The sequence below is a fragment of the Prorops nasuta genome, unplaced genomic scaffold (genome assembly GCF_024137725.1).
Source record: "Prorops nasuta isolate Cenicafe-Biocafe unplaced genomic scaffold, Cenicafe_Pnas_1.2 PNAS00038, whole genome shotgun sequence".
NCBI lineage: Eukaryota > Metazoa > Arthropoda > Insecta > Hymenoptera > Bethylidae > Prorops > Prorops nasuta.
Genome location: NW_027116835.1, coordinates 1,807,139 through 1,831,338, shown reverse-complemented (window position 1 = coordinate 1,831,338; position 24,200 = coordinate 1,807,139). Strand labels below are relative to the sequence as shown.

Here is a 24,200-nt window from a genome sequence, read left to right as displayed (position 1 = left end):
TATCAAGAGCTTACTGTTAATTCCAATGCTATTATATTTTAATCTAATTTGATTTTAATTTGGAACTTAAACTAAACTGTCAGTTTTAATATAAACAAACTCAGATAAAACATGTCAAATTATAATCACGATTAACTTATAGCAACGATAAGCATTAGTTTAATATAAAATGAAATGAAGAGTGAAATGAAAAATAAATAATCACATTACAAACAATAAGTTAACTTTAGATATTTCTAGATAATCATTAAGTAATTTTTTTTAATAAGTCAGTCTCGATACTTTTTATACACACCTCATTTGCTATTTTACGATTTCACGATTAAGCTTTCATAAATTAATATTTACTTTGTTATTACTTAGTTAGATATATTATGTCACTTTCTACATATAAGTCATTAAATAAAAAAAGTTGCTGAAATATAAAAAAAATTGTGTGAAAATCATAGAATAAACTTTTACTTATCAGAAGATGTATTCTAATAATTGACTGATCTAACTAAAATGAAGTTGATTTAAAAGTTTCATAATACCAGAAAAATTATTTCATTTTCTGAATTAATTATTTACAGTGTCAAATTCAAACAATTAATGAATAAAACTTCTCTTTAACGTTTTTACTTGATTGATTATTCATTAAGTTCCTTAATTTCTGTCTGCCCATTAAAAGCTGTAGCAGTAGTAATAGATTCTTGATTATTATAGTCGGATTTTGCTTCTTGTTTGCTCTCACCAGTTTCAATAGCATTTTCAGTTAACATGGAGACTTCACTTTTGCTTGTTTCAATTTCTTGTGATTCTTGTTTTGCTTTTTCAGAGCCCTCTTTAGCAGATGCGTTACCTAATGATTTATCTTCAATAACAGTTGAATTTTCATCTGTATCATTATCGGTAACTACATTACATTCCATCTCAATAGCTATATCTTGATTTATTTTACTATCACAGATACCATCTGAGCTAATTTTGTCATTGTTCTTGCAACCAATATTAGCCAAAGAAGATTCTAATAAATTATTCTTTGCTAAATCATTATCTTCTATTAAAGACTCACTTTGGTTTTCCTTGTTTTCTTTAGCATTTGGACTATCTTCATCTATGTTTGTAGGAACAAAAGCTTGTAATTTATCTTCCTTTATATTCGTAGAAGCATTAACTTCTACTTTTTCATCCTTTACAATTTTAGATGTAACAAATACTATTTTCTCTTCCTCTTCATTTTTAAGATCAAGAATCTCTATTTTATTTTCCTTTACAATTGAAGGAGTAACAACTTCTATTTTATCTTTCTTTACAAATACTGGAGTAACAGCCACCACTTTTTCTTCCTTTACAGTTGTAGATATAACATCATCCTTCTTTTCCTCGTTTACTATTGCAGAAGAGAAAACTTCAATATTCTCATCATTATGAAATGTAGGAGCAAGAACTTCTATATCTTTTTCCTGAATAATTAGAGAAGTAGCAGCTTCCAAATTTTTTTCCTTTACAATTACAGGAGAAACAACTTCTATTTCCTTTTCCCTTTCAATTGCAGGGATAGCAACTTTTATTTTATTCTCCTTTAAAAATTCAGGAGTAATTTCTTCTAATTTTTCTTCCTTTAATATTGTAGGAATAAGAGCTTCCACCTTTTCTTCCTTTGTTATTGCAGGAGAAGCAGTTTCAATTTCCTCTTCATTCTCAATTGTAAGAGTAAGGTCTTTAATTTCATTTTCATTTGCAACTGCAGCAGTAACAATTTCTGTTTTCTCTTCTTTAATAATTATAGGAGCATCAGCCTCCATAGTTTTATCTTTTAATATTGCAGAAGGAGTAACTTCCATGTTCTCTTCTTTCTTCACTGCAGAGGAAAGAATTTCTATTTTATCTTCGTTTATAATTACGGGTGTAACCATTTCTATTTTTTCTTTCTCTACTGTTGCAGGAGAAGAAACTTCCAATATATCTTCTTTTTCAATCGTAGAAGTAAAAGTTTCTATTTTGTCTTCCTTTACAATTGCAGGAGTAGCAGCATCTATTTTCTTTTCATCTAAACTTGTAGGAGTAAGAACTTCCATCTCTTTATCTACTATATTTGTAGAAGCAAAATCTTCTACCTTTGGTTTTTCTTTGTCATCCTGAGGAGCTTTAAATGTAACTACTTTTTCCGAACAACTATTTTTTTCATTATAAATGACTTTCTGTTCCCAATGAGATACATCTTCATCCTTACTATCAAGACGTGGAGCATCGTTATCTTTCGATATTTCTATATTATCGGTTGCTGGAAGAGATTTAAATACTTGACAATCGTTATCTATTGCTACTTCACAGGTATTTGCTTGTTTTCTACAATCATCATTTTTGGAAACATAATCAACTGCTGATAATTGTTCTTCTTCTTTAACGCCTAATGTCATCTCAGAATCTTCATGCACAATTGCTGATTTTGTTGAATATTCGGCCACTTCATTCTTTTTAAATTCATTTCTCGGTGAATATGGTAATTTAGGCGTACTTTCTTTTTTCTTTTGAATCAGTGGTTTCTTATAGGAATATGCTTTTGACATCTTATCGTGAGAAATACCTTTATGTTTATCATCAAATGATTTTTGCCGTGGAAGTGATGGGATATCATGAGATTTTATATCTGCATCAGATTGACTGCTGTAAGTTATCCGACTTCTTTGCCTAGGTCCTACCCTACCAGTTCCAGCAATATTTGGTGAATTCACTATAAAAAAAAAGAATTGAGAATAGTAAACTATTGATTATATTAATTTAAGAATTATATGAATGTACCTTTTACACTCATTACTGGCGCTTTTGGTGAGTTGGACTGATTAAGAGTAATCTTAATACTTTCATCCGAAGCAACAACCATTCTCTCATCAGAATTATTTGACAAAGACTTCCTAGAAGGTGGCAAATTTCGTCCACGATGATCGTACTGATTACTATAACGATGATCAAAATCTCCGTGGGTACTCTTGTTGTATCCTCGATTTGGTCGATGACTGTTAGATGATCGGTTACCATTTGAATAATCATTGCCTAATAATAAATATCTAAATAGAAAAATTTTTATATGGCAACAAAATAATAAAAAATTTATAGGATAGGCTCTTACTGCTAGAATAATATTTGTTTTCATGTTGTTTGTAATCATTTTTAAAATTCGATGGATTTCTTATACCTTTTTTATTTAAATCACTTGCCATGTACACCTAGACAAATTTTATTTTTATTATTTGTTTAATATTTCTATCTTAAGTAGTTTCTATATTTCTTACTTTGTCATTGTCCCATTCTCTGCGCCAGTTACCTTCTGCTGTTTTTTGTCTACTTATACGATCCTCATCAATGCGATTACGTTCCGCTCTCCAAGCATCATACTCTGGGTGGTCATCATCTCTGTTTGATTCGTAATACATTTTGCCATCCTTGCATAAATTTCATTATTTATTAAATGAATGCACTTTAGAAAATATGTATATATATATATATAGATAATTAAGATGCATACCTTTCTGTAATCGTCTCTTCCAAAACTCTTTTTCTTAAAGTGATTTTGTGGAGTTCTGGTTTGCATCTTATTAGTTGGATTTGCCCTTCTATTTTCATTAAATGAATCTTCTCGTTCATTGTCAGCAAGGAAATTATATTTTGGGTCTGGTGGAGGTCCTTCACCCTAAGAAAACAATAAAAAAAAACCTTGTTTATTTTGGTTATTTGAAACTGTAAATAAAATTGAGAAGACAAATACCTGAGCAAACTTATGAACTTTCTTTCCTTCATTATTACTATGATATTGCTGATGTTGATGAGGTGGATCTCTAGCAGCAGGTGCCCTTTGTTTATGATAAGTTTTCACAGGATTAGAAAACTCTGGAGGTTCAATCCTTTCAGGCCAATCATCAGAAGGTACCATTTGTACCAGTGCATTTAATTTTGCAGCATGCTTTTTATCTTCTTCAACCTCCTATAAATTTGAAATAGGTATAATAAAATATTGCATCTTTATAAAACTTATGTGTTTATGCATTATTACCTGATATCTTCTTTTAATCTCTTCATTTTGTTGCTTAATCTTGTTTATTTTTTCTTCTAAAGCTGTAGATGCCATTTAAAAGCTAATAGAAAAACAAAAATAATGCACCACAATAAATCAATTTAATTTTACTTTGGCACTTTCAATTAGCCAGAAGAGAGTACAATATTGCACAATCTTGAAAACTTGAAAGATAACCTTATTGCTAGCTTTTACACAAAAAAGTACTTACATCTTACAGAATTTTTAGAACTAAAAAATAATTGAGGGAACTAAAATAGCTGCTTTATCGCTTAACGGATTAAATCATATAAACGAACTGTCAGAGGTTAAATTCAATCTAGGATGATCTAATAAAGAGAAACAGTTATATACACTATTACTAAATGCAGACCAGATGCAAAGACAGTCTGCATGACCATTTATATTTGAAAACTTATGATTCATAAAAACTCTTTGATAATCAAAATCAAGAAAAATTTATAAATTAATTTACTAGATTGCAAAAATCTGTAATGAGAATTTTTTCAATGCCTCAATCTTACTAAAATAACGTAAAGGTTAAAGTGTCTGAAACTAAATTTCGTTGGCACACATTTTCTAAACAAAGGAATGCTATGGAATTGAACTGCACCTTCAGTGGTATCGGATTCGGATGTGCGCACACATGACTCTCTCTCTATATTCATCGGAATGCATTCGAGATATAAGAAAAATATTTGTTATTCGCGAAGAAATATACAGCGCAAAGTCCAAAACTACAACAATAGAAGTTTATTTACAATAATACATGTGTAGCATTCAATTTATTTAATTATACTTATTATAGCTATTAATGAAGATCATTTATGTCAGGGTTTCTCGATTTTTTAATGTCTGAACGAACTCTCTTCTCATATAATCTTTTTCTAGCTGCCTTTATTTTATTATTCCTAATGGTTTCTAGTGTTTCTTCTGACAATTCTGGAGGAGGTTGCAAAGATTTTCGAATCATTGCTCTTAATTTTTCTAATGCATCGGCCAAGTTTAATTGCTGAGATCTAGTGATATCTGACTTGATAATTAAATAGCCTTCTTTATTGATCCTATTTTTCTCCTGCGAAACGAATTATAAAATTCAATCATACCAAAAGACAATTACATTTAGGTGAAAGAGGATTAAACCTGATCTTGCAGTTTTTGTTTAGCTTCATCGCATAACCAGGTTGCTGTTTCCACTTTAAAACGTAGGTCAACTTTTGTATTGACACGATTAACATTCTGTCCTCCTGGACCACTGCTAGTACTATATGTGATATCTAATTGATCTATTGGTATAAATCCATTAAATTTTGCAGAAGGATCAGCAGGTACCTAATGATAAACATACGATAATTATAACTTAAAACATCTTATCAATTACCATAATGTTTTCTAAATTTTTAGTCTAAAAAAATTAAAAATTCGTTCGTGATAAAATATTTATTTTATACGTACAAAAGTAGGTGTATAAATCTTTAAAGAGCTTTTAGGATAAAGTTTGTCCAGAGAGACGGCACTTTTATACGAAAAAGAATTCTGCAGCGCATATAAATATCTAGGTTGGAGCGAATCGGTCCTTAGAGAAAGTAGTATTCGCCTGACTAGACAATTCATTATTGTTGATTTTTTGAATAAAAACACTGGTAACCAAATAACAGAAGTAAACAAATCTACAGTTCCGCCATATTACTTTGTGATTATTATGATGATTGCGATTTGCGAGTTTTATATGCGCGCGCAAGAAGACTGTGTTCGATAATCGATTACTAAATCGATAGTTGGAAGAGGGAAACTTTTTGAAATAGGATAAAAGTTCGAATAGAACATCCTGCGGAAAATAATTAAACTACATCGGTAGATACTTGGATAGTTCGATGAACGCTTATATAAGTAAAACGGTCGTTAGTATTATTATCTAGCGACAGCATAATATTGAGATGGCGCGTCGTAACTTTGTATTATGCTCACTTAATTGTTTTATACGAGCCATTGGTGTAATCACGATTTTGCAATAGACTGACGATTGCAGAAACTCATTCTGAAAATCACGATAATAGTAGGTAAGCGATCTCCTTCAAGGCTAACCGAACTTCTCGCGTCGCCCATTTTTTTTCCTCCTCATCCCCTTCCCTTCTCAATGAAATACCGTGACAAGGCCGCCACGAGCCAGCTTGTTTTTCCAATAATGCGCGGTTTTACATGAAATCGCTATCAGCAGGACTGATATTTACTAACTGAAAAGTTATCTTCTGTGTACTGATTTTTCTGAGAAGAGTGGAGGAGTGAGAGCAGGAGTAGAGGTAAGGGTGGGATAAGAAGATTTATCGGAAAATTAGCATAAAATCGAGAAAGAATCGAATATAAGAGGGATGAAGCAAGCATCGGTGGAGCGGAAGCTGAATATTAGTTGATGAGCAGCCGAACGTATGTGGAGATGTGAGGTTAGGTAGCATAAGCTGCGTAAGGCGCAAAGCGTCGTGGGATGGCGCATAACAATGGAATGAACGTGTTGTGAGTACATACAGTATATGAGAAGTGATAGTGTGGACGGCTCGTTTACCAGAATCGCATTTGCATTTGCGTTCACGCAGGAAAGCGCGAGTATTTTAGAGAGAGAGGCAGAGGGGGGATAAAGAGAAAGAGTGAGAGGGAGAAAGACAAAATGAGAGCGAGAAAGAGGGAACGAACAGTGCACAGACATGTTGCACAATTCAACACGTGATCCTAGTCTAGTGGAACGCGCACCTGCAGACAAAAAAGCGCCTCTTTGCTATTTTTCTTTTCTCCCTCCAGTCTTCTTTTCTTGTATCGACTCTTCATCAACCACCTTCAAAATTTTTTCGACCATGCTTCAAATATTTCTCGCATTAAATACATAATACTAATCCTCTGTATCGCTGCACAAATCTACTGTTTACTTCGTGTTATATATACAAACTACGATTCCAGGAATCCTCTCGCACTCTGTGTTTACTCTTGTATATCCATGTCAACGAAAGCTTCTACGTTTTTTGTTTTCTTCCAGGAATGCTCCCGAGCTACTTGATTCCTTTTACAGATTCCATGAAACGTAATTATAAAGTTTTGTTTGGAGGATAAAATGCATACGACCCGATGTGAAAGTCCGGTGAGAGCTGAATATTTTGAAATACGATTTATGCTCGTTCGTAAATAAATTTCTGTCAAAAATTCAATTCGTACTTAGCACTTTTGGGTAGCATCTTCTCGAATTAATTGATTTATTTTTAATTTCAGCTTGAATTCATACCAAGCCTCGACGGTCCTCGATTTCAAATCCACGAATCGTCACCGTTCCGTTTCACGTTCAGAGGTCAGAGTGGATGATGTTTCATGAAATTATGAAGAAATTTCTATAGTCTGTGATGGAGTTTTGTTTTCGAAAACAGTGAAGAGATAAAGGAAGAGCATTAGAATTGTAAAAAAAAGGTATATCAAAGAGATTTGAAAATTAATAGTCAATCTTTAAAACCAAATAAAAGGAGGAGAGTTTATCACGAAGCAAATTGGATGATCGCGTTATAAAGCCGAGTTATTGTGTGAATTCTCATGGTAGTTCTGGACGATCCAAGCTGAGCAGTCGTGCACAGTCGTGTTCTACGAGACTAGTCGAGCAGACGTTATGAAATAAGGTTGCACTAGACGAAAAACCAGGTCGACTGACTTATTTCAACCGCTAATGGCCCTCCAGTTCCCTCTTCTTGCAAAAGCCCTCCTCTTCTTTTTTTAAAAACATCTATAGAAATTTTTTCCAAGATATTTCGTAATTTTTTCTTATTTTATTATAAATATTTGCAATGAAAGGTTCGAGTGACTTATTCATAATTATTAAGTATTTCAGGACAATCTTTTATCAAATACAATTTTTTTTCTTCTGCAAAACAATAACAGAAAATAAAACCCTTTAAATTGAAACTAATTTAACCACTAGTTCTCAACAGAATTAAAAAAAATAATTCAGGAGATAAAACTCATGAGGTAATCCATGTGACTGGTGAGCATAGCGTTTTCATTTGAAGCAATTTCCTCAAAGGTAGAGAAAAGGAAATAAGAGGACAAATTTTTGCTTTTTCTAGGCAATTGGAAGGTAACCTTCCGATCAGCCTTGCTCGAGTCACGATTATACTCCGAGCCATAACGGATGATCCAGGGCTGATAATTATTTCATAAATTGGATTCTTCGCTAATTCACGAGTTTCACAAAAATATTTAATTGTTCCGACCTTTTCGTATGGTTCCACAATCTCAGAAAATAACATAGCAATGCAGAACTGCAATAATTACTTCTAAGCTTTGCAATTTTGTGGAAGATCTTTGAATTGATATTGAAAAATGAAGAACACACTTAGACACCTTTACAACTATCTAGATCTATGATAATAACAACTGCGACCTTTACCAAATTATTTATATCTTCCCACAAGGTTTACTCCTTACAAGAATGGGTTAACCGCATTTTGATACGAGGACTATGTCTAAAAAATATGACGTCAAACACGAATAATTATATGTGTGCAAAATAAATATTATTCAATGACGATGATCCACAAGCAGTTTACGAATAGCTCGACAATATCAACTGTGACCTTTACCAAATTATCTATTTTCTTACAAGGTTTACCCCTGAAGAGATTTGATTAACCATCGTTGACACGTGTATGGTGTCTTAAAAAGAAGTGACGTCAGACTGGAATAATTATTCATGAAAGACAGATTTTATTAAGTGACAGTATTTCACGAGCAATTCTGAAACGACCTGACAATAAAGCTATGGCATTTATGAAATTATATGTTTTTCTTCTAGGCGTATTGCTGAACGGAGACTAAAATAATTATTCTTAAAGAATTCTGCAAAACTAATTCTGGAATAACAATGGGACATTAATAACTATATTCTTCACAAAATGATCTATTTTGCCACAAAATTTACACCTGACAGAATTTGGTTAACCATCGTGGACACGTTGATGGGGATTGAAAAATAACTGACGTAAGAGACTGATGTAATTTTTTTCTGAAAAATATAAACAGTATTCATTCAGTAGTGGCATTTCAGAAGTAATGTTGGAATGCACAGGAGATGATTACTGGTATGAATGAAATCCTGGTGATTTTCAATGATTACCGATTGAAAAGAATTAATGTTGTTAAAGAAGCGTGTGGTCGCACCTTCTCTATGCATTCTCCGTTAATCAATGCCGTCACGGAGCTCCAATCGTTAAAGGAGATGTCGCCTCTGAGTCGATGATGAATCCAAACCTTGAACCGATTTTGATCGTGCAAATGTGACGAGAGCGAACATAAATACACTCGACAACTTTCAACTCGCACTTCTTACTTTTTATCGCTCCGTTTCTAATCTCACCAATCTTTGTTACATCTATCATCGTTTTTTACTACCCATAAAAAACTATTTTTTTCTAATCGATGCAGCGTTAATCGGAAAAGCCAATAAAAGTATTGGAGGAGGAGGATAATAAACAAATAGGAAAAAGAGGCTCGTCTGAAGAACGGTGTAGAAGTGATAATTGCATAATTTTTATTTCCAACCAGTCGTAATTCGAAATGAGAAAATAAATCAGAGGATGATAATAAATGTAACGATTACATAAGAGACAAAGGAGTTTTTGCTGAAGAAGGTACTGTCAGTCCTTGTAACAATGATTCTATATCTCCCAGCAATAAATATCTGTAGCTTCACAGCTATATCTATAATTACCAGCATTGTTGCCATTTTTTATTTCTCTTGTTCAAGAAGCCATCCAGATGACTCCGACTGGAACTGTAAAGGTTACCTGACGCGTTGCTGACTGAGAAGCACGTGCCTCGTTCACCGATTGCGTAATACTCTCGCTCTCCCTATTCGTTCGTACAGACTGTCATTTATCCACTAAATTAACGCATTGTTTATAAAAAGCCATCCTAACGTGTTTTTCAACCACGTGCGTTAGTCGTTAATTCGCTCTTGAGCAATCATTACCCTAACATCTCTATAAATTCACTATTATTTATAAAATACCGCTAAAATATGGTATCAAATTTATTGTAAACTCAGGTAATGTTAATTTTTTATTCAGCAATATCTCTTGCCATTTTTAATCGAGTAATAATTATTATAATTATCTGTTTTTAGAGAATACTTGATGCTTTTGGTAAGCGAGATTCAATAGTACATTGACTATTGAGAGACTGGAATTATATATATATATATATATATATATATATATATAGGTATTTATAATTCAGAAAAGCAGCCAGACGATTTTTAACTGGTAAAGGTTATCCGATGTGACGAGTAGCACGTGCACGAATCGTCGATTGAGTAATTTTCACTCTCGCTATTGATACGAGCCCCTATGGCACACTGACACACTATTCCCCCACTCTTCTCGAAATCCTTCTTCCCTTTTACCATCTTCTTTGATATCCAGCTGAATGTCTCCTTCTTTATAAACTTTATTTATCCCAAACAATCGTAAAAGATTCAAGTTTCTCTTTTATTATAGAACGAAAAGTGCAAGTTTTCCTGTTGGGTTTAATCCGACTTTCGAAACTTCAACCTATAATTGGTACGTAAAACAATTATAGTAGTGGAGGAGGAGAAAGGTGGAGGACAATATGACATCGAGTTTCATCATACGAACGTGACAGGACTGACACAGTGAGGAATACCGAGTATCGATATTGGAGATCACCAATTTTTCAAAACAAAATGCAAATGTTTTGTCACTTTCATGTAGAGCATGTAGAGGGACATTAGCGTTTATATTAATAAAAAAAATGTGTGATCTAACCGAAAATCAAGGAATCGTTTAGCACTCAGTAAAAATGCAATTTCAAATGGTAAATGTTCATTGAATGCGTCATATTTCATCTAAATTAATAGCATTTAAGATTAAATTAATAAGCTAATTATCGTTTCAAGAATATAAAGACTAAATTCTATAATTCTCAGACATTGAGGAAATTATTTTCTTATTAATATTTTATTAATGATTTCCGCGTTCTACGCCAATGTGAAATATCTTAACACCCTATATGAAATTATCACTCTATAGAAATTTTTTGTGCGAAAGTAATAACATATAACGAAGCATCTATATATATAACATGTATATGAAACTATATAACTTTCGCATACAAGATCCGAACTCGTAGTTTAACGAATAAAGACTGCCAGATGATTCAACATAGGCGTAGAACTTGGTAAAACGATACACGTCGTATCTGACATTTTAGAGAACAGTTGTAATAAAAATGACTCGTTGTTCTGCGAAAAAAATTACAATAATTCATAGGAAACGCAGGCAGTTAGGACCAAAAATGTATCTGTTTGTACACGTTCGAGCGGTTTGGACGATAAAAAAAATTACCTTTCGAATTTCACTGCTCTGCTCCATCGAATTCCACGAGATTCCTTTTCCTCTGCCCCATCGTTATAACCACTTCCTAGTTTTTTTCAGGCTCTAAAATTGCTAACCATCTCCCCCTCCCCCCCTCTCCCGCCCTCTTTTTGTCTCTCTCCCTCCCCATCCATCATGCAAGCACGCTCGCTCGTACCATCTCTATGTCCATCTCTCTCCTTTCGCTCTTGTAAATTAAAACATTCGGTCAGAGAAATCTTGCCGACCCGGTATTCAGCGTCCGTCCTCTTTCGGAATCTTCTAAGCTCCCATCCGACTTCTCACGATTCTTTTGGAAATATTAATTGTCCGAGCTGGGACGACCTGCTATTCCAAATCCAGACCGCGGCCAATAGTCCAGGCTGTACCCATTCTCGATTTTTATGGCTCGCTTTATTGCTATTCCATTCCCGTCTCCACAATCTTTCATTGTAAATGCAATTGTGAAATTGCCGCAGCGAGTATCTAGACCCCCATTGCCGATGAGCGTTGTTCAGCAGCTGATCCTTGGTAAGGATCATCCGCATTTTTCTCCCGAATCGTACGTAGCTGCTCGGTCGTTCCTTTACTACTTGCACTTGATCGTACGAATTTTCCTGGAAAAGCAGAAATTTGTTCGATCGCTAGAAATAATATTTGCTTTGACCAAAGCCAGTATATACGAGCTGCTTTGTCTTTTACTACTCGAACCTGTCTGACAATCTCGCCTTTACCACTCGATCAAAAATTCAGTCGTGCGAGAAATTCGTGAAATATTTTGTTGAGCGTTTATCGCGAGTCTTTTTGGTCTGATTAAAAATGTCTTTGACTACTCGTTTATGTAATGGTTTAAGACATTTTATTCGTTTGTTGAACGAATTTATAATAATATTTAAGGTTTTTCTGACATTAAACAAAGCAACAAACATTTTATATAATTAAATGTCTGTCTAGACAATGTTTTGACTACTTGTTAAAACAGTTTAAACATCTTTAAATTTTCTCAATGATACAATAAAATCTTTCTTTGGATAATTTATTAATGTTTTTTTTATGTTTTCTTAGGTTGAAGAAAGTAATCGATATCGCTAGTTGTCTACGTCTGACAAAAACATTCTTTGACTACTTGTTACAAGTGTTTAATAATCTTTAATTTCCTGGGCAATGAAAGAAAATAGTTCCTTGGATAATACATCAACGTTTTATTTGTGCCTTCTGACATCTAAGGAAGCAAGGAATATCACTGGTTGACCGAGTCTTATCCATAGAATTCCTTGACTACTTGTTAAAAAACAATTAAGACATCTCATTGATCTAGCAATATTATCAAGAAAAATCTATTTTTTTAATAATATGTTAACATTTTATTTATACTTTTTGACATCGAAGAAATCAAAAAATATCACTGGTTATCCGAGTCTTATCCATAGAATTCCTTGACCACTTGTTAACAATCAATTAAGAAATCTTTGATCTACCAATTATCAATAAAAATCTTTTTTTTTTTATTAATATATTAACGTTTTATTTGTGCTTTTTATGACATCGAAGAAAGCGGTGAATATCGTAAATCGCTTCGGTCTGTCCAATCGTTCCTTGACTACTCGTACGTGTCGGACGATCTTACTTTTACTACTTGAGCGAGACAGAGTGATTTAAGAAGAGTCACGGACCCATGGTGAAGCGTTCGATTAATCGTTGTGGCGTTGCGCAATGAAGAAACGAAATGCTGAGTTAGCAATAAACAAATGAGAGAGTTGTGGACTCGTAGCAAAAAACCGGCCGAGCTATAACAGGCAGACGAGTCTGAAATCCATGACCAGCGCACGCCACTCGGGTCAGCCCAGACTTTTACGCTTCCGGTTGTCGTCGATCCCTCTTTCGATATTCCAAAATCCCTCCCCCCCCCCCTCCCCTCCTTTTCAATTTCCATCCAAGCTTAATCTTCTAAACTTCCCATCATCGAACGGGCACTGAAAACCAGCCATCCGCCCCTTTCGAAAAAAAAGAACGGTAAAACCGTGTAAACGACTCTCCAAACGCTTTCCGGGCTCCGATCGTTGAATTCTCAAACTTGTTTTTCGACCCAAATGACGTCATTTCCATGCACATTTCGAGCCACTTTCAGCCTCGATTCCTCGATTTTTCAAATCCGCCCATATTTACCAGCTCAACCTCCTGAACGTTGCTGTTTATTACAGTGTGTTTAGGTTAGGAATTATAAAAAGTGAATAGGTTTTGTTTAACGGTAAGCCGGAGAAATTTTGAGAAAATTTTCTTTCTCGAATCGAACGTGGAACTATATGTACATAGTGTGGAGAAAATGAATGGAAGCTGCTAATTTTTTTTTATTTCATGTAACGCGCTGAGTGGAACAGGATGAGAGATTATTTAAGTTAGAAATTGTCAAAGCATAGCTTTTTGTTTAAAGATAAACCAGAGAAACTTTGAGCAAAGTTTCTTTCTCGAATCGAAAGTGGAAATATATAGTGTGGGAAAAAAATAGATTTTATTTAAGCCTAATTTGAAGTGGAAATTTTTATTATTTCAGATAAGGCTGGGTAGAGCAGGATGAGAGACTTTTTAAGTTTAGAAATTGTCAAAACGTGTTCTTTTGCTTAAAGATAAGCCGGTAAACATTTGGAAAAAGCATTTTTCTCGAATCGAACGCGGAACTATATTTAGCCTAGGAAAAATAATGAACCAAAGTTGCTAATTTTGTTTGATTTCAGGTAAAGCTGGGTAGAGCAGGATGAGAGACTTTTTATGTTTAGAAACTGTCAAAACATGCTCTTTTGTTTAAAGATAAGCCGGTGAAATTTGGAAAAAAGACATTTTTCTCGAATCTATGTAACATGAAACTATATATAGCCTAGGGAGAATAATGAATCGAAGTTGCTAATTTTGTTTGATTTCAGGTAAGGCCGAGTAGAGCAGGATGAGAGATATGCAACGGTTTATGGTTGGTACTCGCTACCGCGCTGGTTGGCGCGAGACGATGGTGTGATGGAGAGAAAATAGTAGTGGATTGGAGAGGCAAAGAGAGAGAGGGAGAGAGAGCGAGTTTCGAGGTGGGGCGATGAGCAAGGGTGAGGATAAGGAAAGGAAAAAAGAATGAGGATAAGGGGCTAAAGAGGGGAAGTGGGGCGAGGGGCGGCGAGTCACGGGACTTGGAGTCACGGGACACGGAGTCACGGGACTCGTAGTGAAAGTGTCGCTGAAGGTGAAAGAGAGAGGGCTCCAGCGAAGGATGGAAATAGACAGAGAGAGAGAGACAACGAAAGTGTACGAGCAAGAGAAAGAGCGAGAAAACACTATGAGAACGCGCACGTCGCTTCTTCTTCCTTCCCCCGCCAAATACTCGCCAAGAACTTGCCAAGTAGCAACCTCAACTCGACTTTGTTACTCGCATCCTACCACTACTACGAATAACAATGTACCAATACTGTGCAATATTAAATATATAATTATACATGCTTATGCAAACTACTGCCACCTAAAAACGAGGTACTTGCACTCTGAAATGTAAATTTTATTCAATTTACTACCTATAAAATAAGGTACCAGTACTATAAAATGTAAAACTGAATATACACTTGTGTCCAGTTGACTAACAACAAAAATAAGGTAATGGTACTGTGAAATGTAAAACTATAGCTACATATTTATGTTCAGTCTATACGACCGACAAAAATAACGTATCGATTCTGTGAAATGTGAAATTACACAGATTTATATTCTATCTATTACCAACAAAAATAAGGTACTAGTACTGTGAAAAGTAAAACTATATATTTATTTAATTTATTATTGTGAAATCGAAAGCACAAGTACTATATATATATTTAATCTACTGTATCATGAAAAAGAAGTTACCAGTACTATGAAATGTAAATCTACATATTTACTTAATTTAACATTATGAAAAAATAAGGCTATAGTAACTTGAAAGCAAAATTATACGTATTTATATCTAATTTACTACCAACAAAAATAAGGTACAAATACTATGAGAAGTAAAACTATACATAATTTAATCTACCATCGTGAAATAGAAAGTACAATTATTATAAAAAATATAAAACTATAAATATTTATTTAATCTACTATATCATGAAAAAGAAGGTACCAGTACTATGAAATGTATAAAACTGCATATTTACCTAATCTAATATTATCAAAAAATAAGACACCAATACTTTGAAATATAAAACTGTACCTATTTATATATAATTTACTACCAACACAAATGAGGTACCAGTTCAGTGAAACGTAACACTATATCAATCTATTACCAATAGAAATTGAGGTACCACTACTATCAAGTATAAAACAATATAAATATCGAAACCATACCAACACCAATAAGAATATATCCATTGTTACAAATGTAATACATAACTATCGAAACTATCATCCGCGTCTCTTGCCCTTTCATCTCTTGTCTCTATTACGAAACTTGGCTTTCCTCGACGTCATATTAATTACTTTAATAACTGGCTAATTAGCCTCGCTAATTGAAACGAAAAGGCAAGCAGGATAAGTTACAGCGGAGCGGTACCAATGACGAATCGAGACCGGCAGGCTGCGAGCTAGCGCGCTTCGCGATGCTTTCGTGTCCTCAGAAAAAACCATCACTCCTTGTGTCACGTTAATTATACGAGAAATGATTTAATAAGCACCATCTGTATATATATATATATATATATATATATACTTGGAGGATTTACTTTTCTCTTTATTTCACTTTCCCGCTTCATTCTTTTTTTTCACTTGGTCGGATCTCCTGGATCCTCCTCGATTTTTAACTTTGGAAACCACCGAGCCTCGAAGGCAAATACATTTTCATCGTGAATAGCTCGAACTTTGATAATTTCGTCATTAGGCGCGAGAAAATTACTCTTTTATATTATTAGCGGTACCATAGAACGTTTTTCTCGTAGGGATTTTTCATGTGGAGAAGAAAACAAAGAAACGTTATTTCAGTATTTGAGAATTTGGGTTAAAGGTGTTTCGGCTGTGCTAGAAGCGAGGAAAATTATTCGCTGGAACATTTTGGTTGCGAGATCAGCCGAGAAAGGATTATCCAAGCAAGGAGGAACCTGTGTGTGTATGATGATAGATCACGAGTTGACCTCGCTGGCTCCTTCTCTGACTCCGATTTGCCTCGACAACGCGTACCCTTTTTGTTTCTCCTCTGTTTCCATCTCAAACTCATTCACGGCACAGGATCAGCTTGTCAAAATTTACCTCAAAATTCAAATCCAAATTAACTTTAACTCGACCCTATCATAAACCAAATCAGGAAGTCGAAAAATATTTTTCAATCTGACAATAATTATCCTGAATATCGATAAAATTGACATTTATTTTATTCCAAGCCAAATCAAATCAAGAAGAATTTCTGATCGAGGATAAAAATGCAAATAAATTAAACCAAAACCTGGACAAAATTCCAAAAATGCCTGATCAGACCCGGAAGAAGCATCCTTAAAATACTATCGCTTTCGTCATGCATTCCATCTCCTTCTCAGTTTTTGTATCCGTCTCCCAAAGCCTCGTCCTCATCATCTTCGTCCTCGACAAAAAAATAATCCTACGTCAACACGCACACCACGTTATCCGCATTATTCATAATTCCAACGATCATCCACGAGAACGTATATCAATTAATACCGATCTCCAACCAAAATCGCTCGCGATCCTTGCGATATTCTAGTTGGAAATCCTTAGTTTTGGGACAGACAGCTCGTCAAAGGCCCATAATGCAGCTCGAAGAAGTTTTTCGATATCAAATCTACGAATTTATTCTTTGGAGAAGATCAGACGTTTGTTGATGAAGATGAACCAATCACGAGCCACCTAACCGACTCTCACTCTTCCATTAGCGCTTTTCTAGACAAATATCTATCACGCGATTCCATTCACGTATGGGAAAGGGAAGAAATGAGAATTTTTCTCTACCCCCCCCCCCCTCCCCCCTCTCCTTTTAGCATCCAAGCTATTCATCGTACAAACAAAAATTACACTCCAACGAGTGATTAACGACGAGTTTGAAAATTTCTCACGATTGACGAGTATTCTTCATTGTCGATATCAATTGAAATAAAGATGAGTAAAAGTCGCCCCTGGTAGCTGGTAAGTGTCCACTCGACGAGACGAGAAAACAAATCACAGCGTTTGCACGGAGAGGAAGATGAATGATGCGTTCGGATGAATACTCATCGCCCTCGGAGGAAACGGAACTGTGCTTCGCTAATGACGTGGATTCTAATAAATATTCTATGAATGACAAACAAAAGAGGGAGAGAAGGAGAAAATTCTTTGAAGAAGAAGCATGGATGCAAAATGGTCGGATATACTCGGTATTCGAACAAAAAAATACAAAATTGTCCTCCGCGGTGATTATCAAAATATTTTTTTTTTTTATTAGATTACAAGAAAAATCCTGATGGATGTAACCGAGGAAAATATTTTAAATTTCATAAACAGAAAATAGAAAAAAATAGTTTAACTAAAAAATTGAGAAACAGAAGATACACGTATTCCTCCACAAACCAAAAATTATGTTCCAACAATTGCAAAGTATATAACGTTTAATTACAAAAAAGCTGGAAAAACAAATGAAAAATATAAATTTTCCCAAAATTAACAAACAAAAAAACAAATAGCTACTACAGTCCTTCAGACAAAATCCACTTATTTATCATGAATAAAAAAAAATATTCCTTTAGAAAAAAAAACCGGACAAAATATCAGATATTCGGAAAAATGTCTTGCGGAGGATTTGACAAAAAAGAGAGAGATAGAGAGAGTTTTGCCGCGTGCGTTTAGCTAATGACATCGATGAGCTGGATTAGCTGGAGGCGCCGCGGCCACCGTAGGCCGTAGCCGGCAGCAGAGCAGCGGCTCTTAGCTGGTTGGCTGGTCGTGTTCTTTCTGGCTTCGGGATTCGAACTCGCGTGAATGCACGAGTGGACGGGGAGTCAGGCAGGCACTAAGCAGGCAGACCCGTTGCTTTCACTGGAAAGGTGGTTGCTGCTGGCTCTCCTCTCTGGTAGGAAGACTATCGGCTATCCGCGCGCAAACAGCCCGACAGTTCAGTATTCGACGGAGCGTCGACAACGTCACCGTCATCGGGGAGAAACGCGCGTACCTCGTACCTCGAGTGAGAACCATCAATGTCGTCCACGCGGTGGCACGACGACCGGTGCATCGAAAATCTCAGTGCGAATCTCCACAGCTAAAATACCACCTTTTCCACAATTTATTTAATTTTTCTTTTTTCTTTTAATTTTCCTGCCATTTTCCCTGTTTTTCCTCCACGAAAACACAGCTTTTCGCCCTCCCCTTCTTCGTCGGCGAATCGTCTACCACCTTGGAAGAAGGATGGCCAACCACGTATTTCTCAGGTGAAATTTTTATTTATTTCTTTATTTATATATATATATTTATTCATTGTAGGCCAAGTTTCCTTTTTCGCGCTTTTCCGTTAACGCGTTAAGCGGATGCTCGCTGTTTGCATTTACCATTTCCCTATTTTAAAATCCTTTTCACCGGATCCATCTCTTGCTCTCTGCAAATTCAACTCTCTGGTATTCTATATTTTCCCCCACCACTGTCAATTTTCCTTGTGTGTAGTAGTCTCGTGAAAATCTGTGCTCGCGTGTACTCTTTGGTCAAACGAGAAAAAACGATCTATTTTTTAACACTTTTTCGAATATTATTTCTTCTCGTCGAAGCTGTTCAGTTTTAAATCTAACTTTTTAACCGTTCTTTGTTTAACTTTCTCACTTCCTGTATTGATTTGTCGTGTTTTTTATGAAAAGCCAGGAAAATTGTTCGAGAGAAACGATCAACAGTCGTCTGGTTTCGGTGCAAAAGACGAACGGTTGGTTCTAGTGGAAAAGTTGAAAAGTGGAAAAGGACATTGTTTGTCGGGCACAATCGAGTGGGTCTTTTCGAAAAGTTATGTAAAATCGATGAGGGAGAGTGGAATTTGAGATTGCAGCGCGACATTGGTGAAAGATACGAGACGAGAAAGTTTTGTGCAAGAAGAATTCGCTTAGCAGTGCGAAGAATTGCTCGGGAGACTGATCGTCTTCGCTATAATAACCAGCAATTTGTTTTTTTCGATAAATCAAATTGTTGGGTGTATTTCAGGTGAAAATGGAAAATTTTCATTTTATCGCGGGAAAATTGAAGGAAAAGGGCGACGAAGAAAATGGTGGAAAATTCTGAGCCGAAGGGGAAAAGGAAGGGTTTGTGCGGACGTAATATGTGCGTGGGCTATAACGAAGTCTTACCACTAGTGGGACTAACCACTCGCGCTGAAGACGAGCTCGAAGATTCGCGTGGTAGAGCATCGCGCTCCAATTCGCCCTGTTGACGCGCGAGTTCTTGGAAAAATCTGACGCGTCGCGAGTATTTTATATTGGAGAAACGAATTGCGTTAACAACGAAGCAATTATCGGAAAATTCGAATAATTGTGCGTTTTATAGAAACAAATTTGAAAACTCTCTACTGCAACTTTCTGTGTAAGACCTCGATTTACGTGGAAAAACTTCCGAAAAGCGTTGAATTTTGTATATTATATCAGAAAAACGAACGTGTTTATGATAAGGAACAGAATAAATAATTGAATCATTCACATAATACTTAAATAATCGCATTAAAAATGAATTGAAAATTTCAAGTAGAATTCATTGTTAAATGTTAATTAACACGAAAAACTTCAGAAAATTGTTTTTCCATTTTCCTTAAAAAAACAAATAGTACATCAGAAAAATGACACGTTTGAATCTTTTATTTTTCAATTTAATTATTATATATCTAATTACTAATCATATTATTATTATATATGAATGAAAAATATTCCCAGATAAATGAACCAATAATTGCAAAAATTATAATTATCACTCAAGTGTGCTAAATATTTTTATTATAACAAATACTTTAATACTTTGGAAACTTTAAGATAAGAATATCTCTAGAGCTTACAGACAATAATGTTTATAAAAAGGGATGGAGGGGTGAAAACAAAAATAAAATAAACATATATATAGATAGTTGTTATTATTACACAGTTATCTAACTAAATAAATATAAAATTAAGAATAAATCGTGAGAGTGAAAAAGGGAAAGAATCCATGAATTTTCCTCTTACCATAATAACCAATCACTCATAACAACTGATCGATGATAAAGAATAGTGCAGCGCTTGCTCATACATCCGTTAAGTAATAGTTTTTCCGGCTCTTTGAATTTATCCTCATCGCAAGCGTATAATTGATCGTTGAGTGAGAAAAGCGTACACTAGAGCGACGAGTACAGAACTCTTGTTTTACTCTCATTGGCTGACGTTCTCGCCATTGGCGAAAGTATATTATACATATACGTACTTCTCGCCAGCTTATTCCTACCAGGTGCGCTTGTCAGGAGCCGCGAAATCCAAGCACCGTCGGTAGAAAGCTTCATTAAACGTCCACAAAATCCTCTCTTCTGCATTTCAACTATTATAAAAGCCAAAATACTTCAAAATGGATTTTTTGTTCAATTTGGTGTACAGTGCAATTTTTTTAATTTACTATTTTTCATTATAGAGACACATTGTTAAATAAATTTATAAAATATTAACTTATATGATTTTTATTATATTAATGATTTTTCTTGTTATTTTCCTTTCGTTGCAATTTTTAGTGTGATTTTCCTTCGCAAAATTCAGGGCCAATTGTTTCGCATTGAAAATATATCAGTGCAGAAAATTTACTTTTTCTCAACAGCCAAGAAATTATCAATATTTTTGTCGAGTCGAGTCTGTTTTGCTCCCCGAATTTCGTTATTCGCATTATTTACATTGTCGAAGATTTTGTCTGCGATTTTCAGTGGCAATAAGGAAAAAGTAAAAGTCACGATAAAAATTGCTTGAATTTTCTTGGATATAACGAGAGAAATTACATCAACATACGAAAACATTTCATACGAAGAGGTACACGATATGCGGCAACCAGTGGTGAAATCAGTGTTGGATAACACTGGGCAGGACCGTAGTTTCGATTTTGAGGTACCTCTCCGTTTATTTATTGCAAAAGTGTAACATTCGGAAAAATCTTATGGAGCAACGACGTTTCGATCGAAAACAAATTCCTTATTTTCTGAATACAGGATCTGAACAATGAATTATAATAATTGTTAATGATCGAATATAAAATTTTTAATGCAAATAAATTTGTAAATGAATTCATTAATGCGTTTGGTATTAAATAATAGAATCTAGTGATTTAAATTAATTAACATCGAACGTGTCTAGTAATATCGACCAATTAATTAAAATTTAAAACAGGGGGGGGGGGATTGGGCAAACCACAAACAAGTCCTTTAAATAAATATTATTCTCTAATTGAGAGATCGAATAGATTTCATATTTTAGATAGATTAACGCAAACGTGACGAATAATACCGAACAATAACTCAGAATTCAAATGAGAGAAGGGGGTGAGGATATTTAAAAATGATGAATGCAATTTGCACAAGTGAAAATAATTCTATGATTAACCAAGTGGGTTTTATATTTCAAAATGATTAATAGAAAATTTATGGAAATAAAAAAGTTCACAATTAAAATTACATTTAACAACTTTCCTTCGACTAGTGATTAGAAAATTACAAAAAACTGTTTTAACGATAAATTATGGTGTCATAAAAAATTATAAAACAAAAAGATTGAAAATTTCTAATTTACGTGTCAAAGTCACGTGAAAATCTTTCTTATTTACAAATGAACTTTTCTTTCTCGTTCTCTATTATCCCGTTCATAAAAAAGTCTCTTCCAACCAGCTGTTCGCTTGCTCCATCCCTCTACATGTAAAATAATTTTCAAAAATTGTCATGTCCACTGTAACAATTATCTCCCCTCTGTTACTCTCTTCGTTACAAAAATCCAAAGAAGCAATGCAAAATAAAATTGTTCCGATTATTCAAAGTAGCGAAAAAATTGCGATCGCGATAGAGACATATATAAGTAAAAACCGGATTCAATGGAGAAATTGATAATTCGAATGAAATTATTTCTAATGTTTTGCCCGTTTCGTTCTGTTTTTCTCTTCCCCCACTATCTTTCGACCGGACGAGATTCAGGCATAGCTGCGACAGCCACTCGAGGAATCTCCCTGGACTTTTTCTACTTTGAGAAAATAAGGCTCGATGGGGACTTTCTCTCAAGGTTACAGAGGAGCGTTTTAAAGGCCACGCCATATCTCACGTAGCGATTATACCAACCAGTCACTAGAAACTCTCCACTCGATGTATCTCGGATCGACCAAATTCAATAACGAGCGATTTCTCACAAATTTCCTTTTACTGCTCGTTCCTTTATTTATTTATTAATATAAGTGCGCCGAGAAACAACTCAATTGCATTCAAATATTATTATTATTATCATTATTCATGCTCGTTCGTCGTCGTTAATTTCCAGACGCTTTCTTTCGTGTCCAGATTAATAAGTACTGTATATATATATATATATATATATATATATATATAACAATTTTATATCCTTCGAAAAGTGTATAATGGAATTTCGTTAAGTTGCTCGAACACGTTCGTCCTTTCTTATTGCATCCTTCGTGTTCTAAGGGGATTTCTTCAAGTTGAACGAGGATTCGCGAATCCTGCAGGGTGAAGAAACGCCAATTTTTATACTTTGATTTATTGCGTTGTTGATGTCAAGAGAGGGACCATTCATGTCGGACGAAGAATTGCGCGAGTCCTTTGGGATGAATATTCATCAATTTTGACGTTTCGTCGTTTTGCAATCATTTTGTTCCTGATGTAATAAAAGGACTTTTTTCTCGTAGGACGAAGCTTTGCCATTTCTTTGGAATTAAATTTTTTTATTATTTTGACATTTTGAGTTGATGTTTAATGTTGGGTGCTTAATTTGTTTAAGGATTTTTTTCGTAGTAGTAGGATTCGCGGTTCCTGAGGGATAAAGAGTTATAAATGTTTGAATTTAATTTGAAATTTGTTGCATTGTTGGTACTGTAAGAGGGATCATTTATATTGGACGAAGAATTACGAGTCCTGTGGGATGAATATTCATCAATTCTGACATTTGTCGATTTTTAAATGCTTTGTACTTGATGTATCAACAGATCTTTTTCTCGTAGGACCAGGATTTGCGAACCCTGTGGGATGAGAGGATTCATTAATTTTTACATTTCATCGTTTATCCTTCGTTGCGTCCTTGATGTATCAAAAGAGTTTTTCTCGTAGGACGACGTGTTACAAATCCTGTGCAATGAACACCACTCAGTTTTAACGTTTCGCATTCTTCATCATTGTTACGTCACTGGTCTCTCAAAAGGATTTTTTTCGTAGAAAATAAAGTTGCGAATTCTCTGGTATAAAAACTCATATATAGTTAATTTTCATTTTTTCTTCATTATTTTATCTTCAATATCTTAAAAGGTTTTTTTCCTCTAACGACAAAGCTTAAGAATCTTGCAGATCGAAGAGGTAAATTTTTATTTTCAATTGTTTCATTCTCGATGTCTTCAAAGGACTTTTTCTCGTACACAACAAAGAGTTGCGAATCCTGCATGATGAAGACATCAATATTTATGCTTCGTTTTTATTTTTCATTGTTACATCTTTGATATCTTCAAAGGGATTTCTCACAGGAGGAGGACCAATAAATCCTAACGTCGAACGAAGAAACATAAATTTTTCATTGTTTCCTCGTTGA

The 24,200-nt window shown here is 34.6% G+C and overlaps 2 protein-coding genes and 2 long non-coding RNA genes across 14 annotated transcripts; 2 read left to right on the top strand and 2 right to left on the bottom strand.

The window, feature by feature from the left end:
- Positions 1-3: 3 nt before the first annotated feature.
- Positions 4-4,642, bottom strand: LOC136783872 (enolase-phosphatase E1-like). The gene is made up of 8 exons (XM_066744213.1): positions 4,266-4,642; positions 4,034-4,115; positions 3,749-3,964; positions 3,509-3,673; positions 3,276-3,425; positions 3,113-3,209; positions 2,785-3,036; positions 4-2,716 (listed from the first exon to the last, which is right to left on the bottom strand). Exons 2-8 carry the CDS (start codon positions 4,106-4,108, stop codon positions 630-632), a joined length of 3,042 nt encoding a protein of 1,013 aa, XP_066600310.1. The 5' UTR covers positions 4,109-4,115; positions 4,266-4,642; the 3' UTR covers positions 4-629.
- A 142-nt stretch (positions 4,643-4,784) lies between these two features.
- Positions 4,785-5,768, bottom strand: LOC136783874 (large ribosomal subunit protein mL62). Its single transcript, XM_066744214.1, has 3 exons — positions 5,510-5,768; positions 5,198-5,386; positions 4,785-5,129 (listed from the first exon to the last, which is right to left on the bottom strand). The coding sequence occupies exons 1-3, from the start codon at positions 5,666-5,668 to the stop codon at positions 4,866-4,868; spliced, it is 612 nt and encodes a 203-aa protein (XP_066600311.1). The 5' UTR covers positions 5,669-5,768; the 3' UTR covers positions 4,785-4,865.
- Positions 5,769-5,998: 230 nt separating this feature from the next.
- Positions 5,999-12,922, top strand: LOC136783875 (uncharacterized). Of its 11 annotated transcripts, none has more exons than XR_010824344.1 (9): positions 5,999-6,565; positions 7,080-7,181; positions 7,310-7,501; positions 7,629-8,066; positions 8,149-9,062; positions 9,129-9,711; positions 9,828-10,127; positions 10,206-10,915; positions 12,520-12,922. It is a non-coding gene; the product is annotated as an uncharacterized lncRNA (long non-coding RNA). The 11 variants fall into 11 exon arrangements; XR_010824337.1 differs by having other exon boundaries at positions 7,080-7,217; XR_010824338.1 differs by having other exon boundaries at positions 5,999-7,217; positions 7,629-7,835; positions 7,914-8,066.
- A 1,087-nt stretch (positions 12,923-14,009) lies between these two features.
- LOC136783876 (uncharacterized) lies at positions 14,010-14,561 on the top strand. The gene is made up of 3 exons (XR_010824347.1): positions 14,010-14,086; positions 14,187-14,304; positions 14,373-14,561. It is a non-coding gene; the product is annotated as an uncharacterized lncRNA (long non-coding RNA).
- The last annotated feature ends 9,639 nt before the right edge of the window (positions 14,562-24,200 follow it).

Excerpts from the sequence above, each read along its gene's own strand:
- LOC136783872 (XM_066744213.1), bottom strand. The coding sequence starts at position 4,108 with ATGGCATCTACAGCTTTAGAAGAAAAAATAAACAAGATTAAGCAACAA. Across the intron at positions 3,210-3,275 it reads GAGAATGGGACAATGACAAA|GTGTACATGGCAAGTGATTT; the intron begins GTAAGAAATATA and ends AAATTTGTCTAG. Across the intron at positions 3,037-3,112 it reads AAACAAATATTATTCTAGCA|GCAATGATTATTCAAATGGT; the intron begins GTAAGAGCCTAT and ends ATTTATTATTAG.
- LOC136783874 (XM_066744214.1), bottom strand. The coding sequence starts at position 5,668 with ATGAATTGTCTAGTCAGGCGAATACTACTTTCTCTAAGGACCGATTCG. Across the intron at positions 5,387-5,509 it reads AGATTTATACACCTACTTTT|GTACCTGCTGATCCTTCTGC; the intron begins GTACGTATAAAA and ends GTTTATCATTAG. Across the intron at positions 5,130-5,197 it reads AACAAAAACTGCAAGATCAG|GAGAAAAATAGGATCAATAA; the intron begins GTTTAATCCTCT and ends TTCGTTTCGCAG.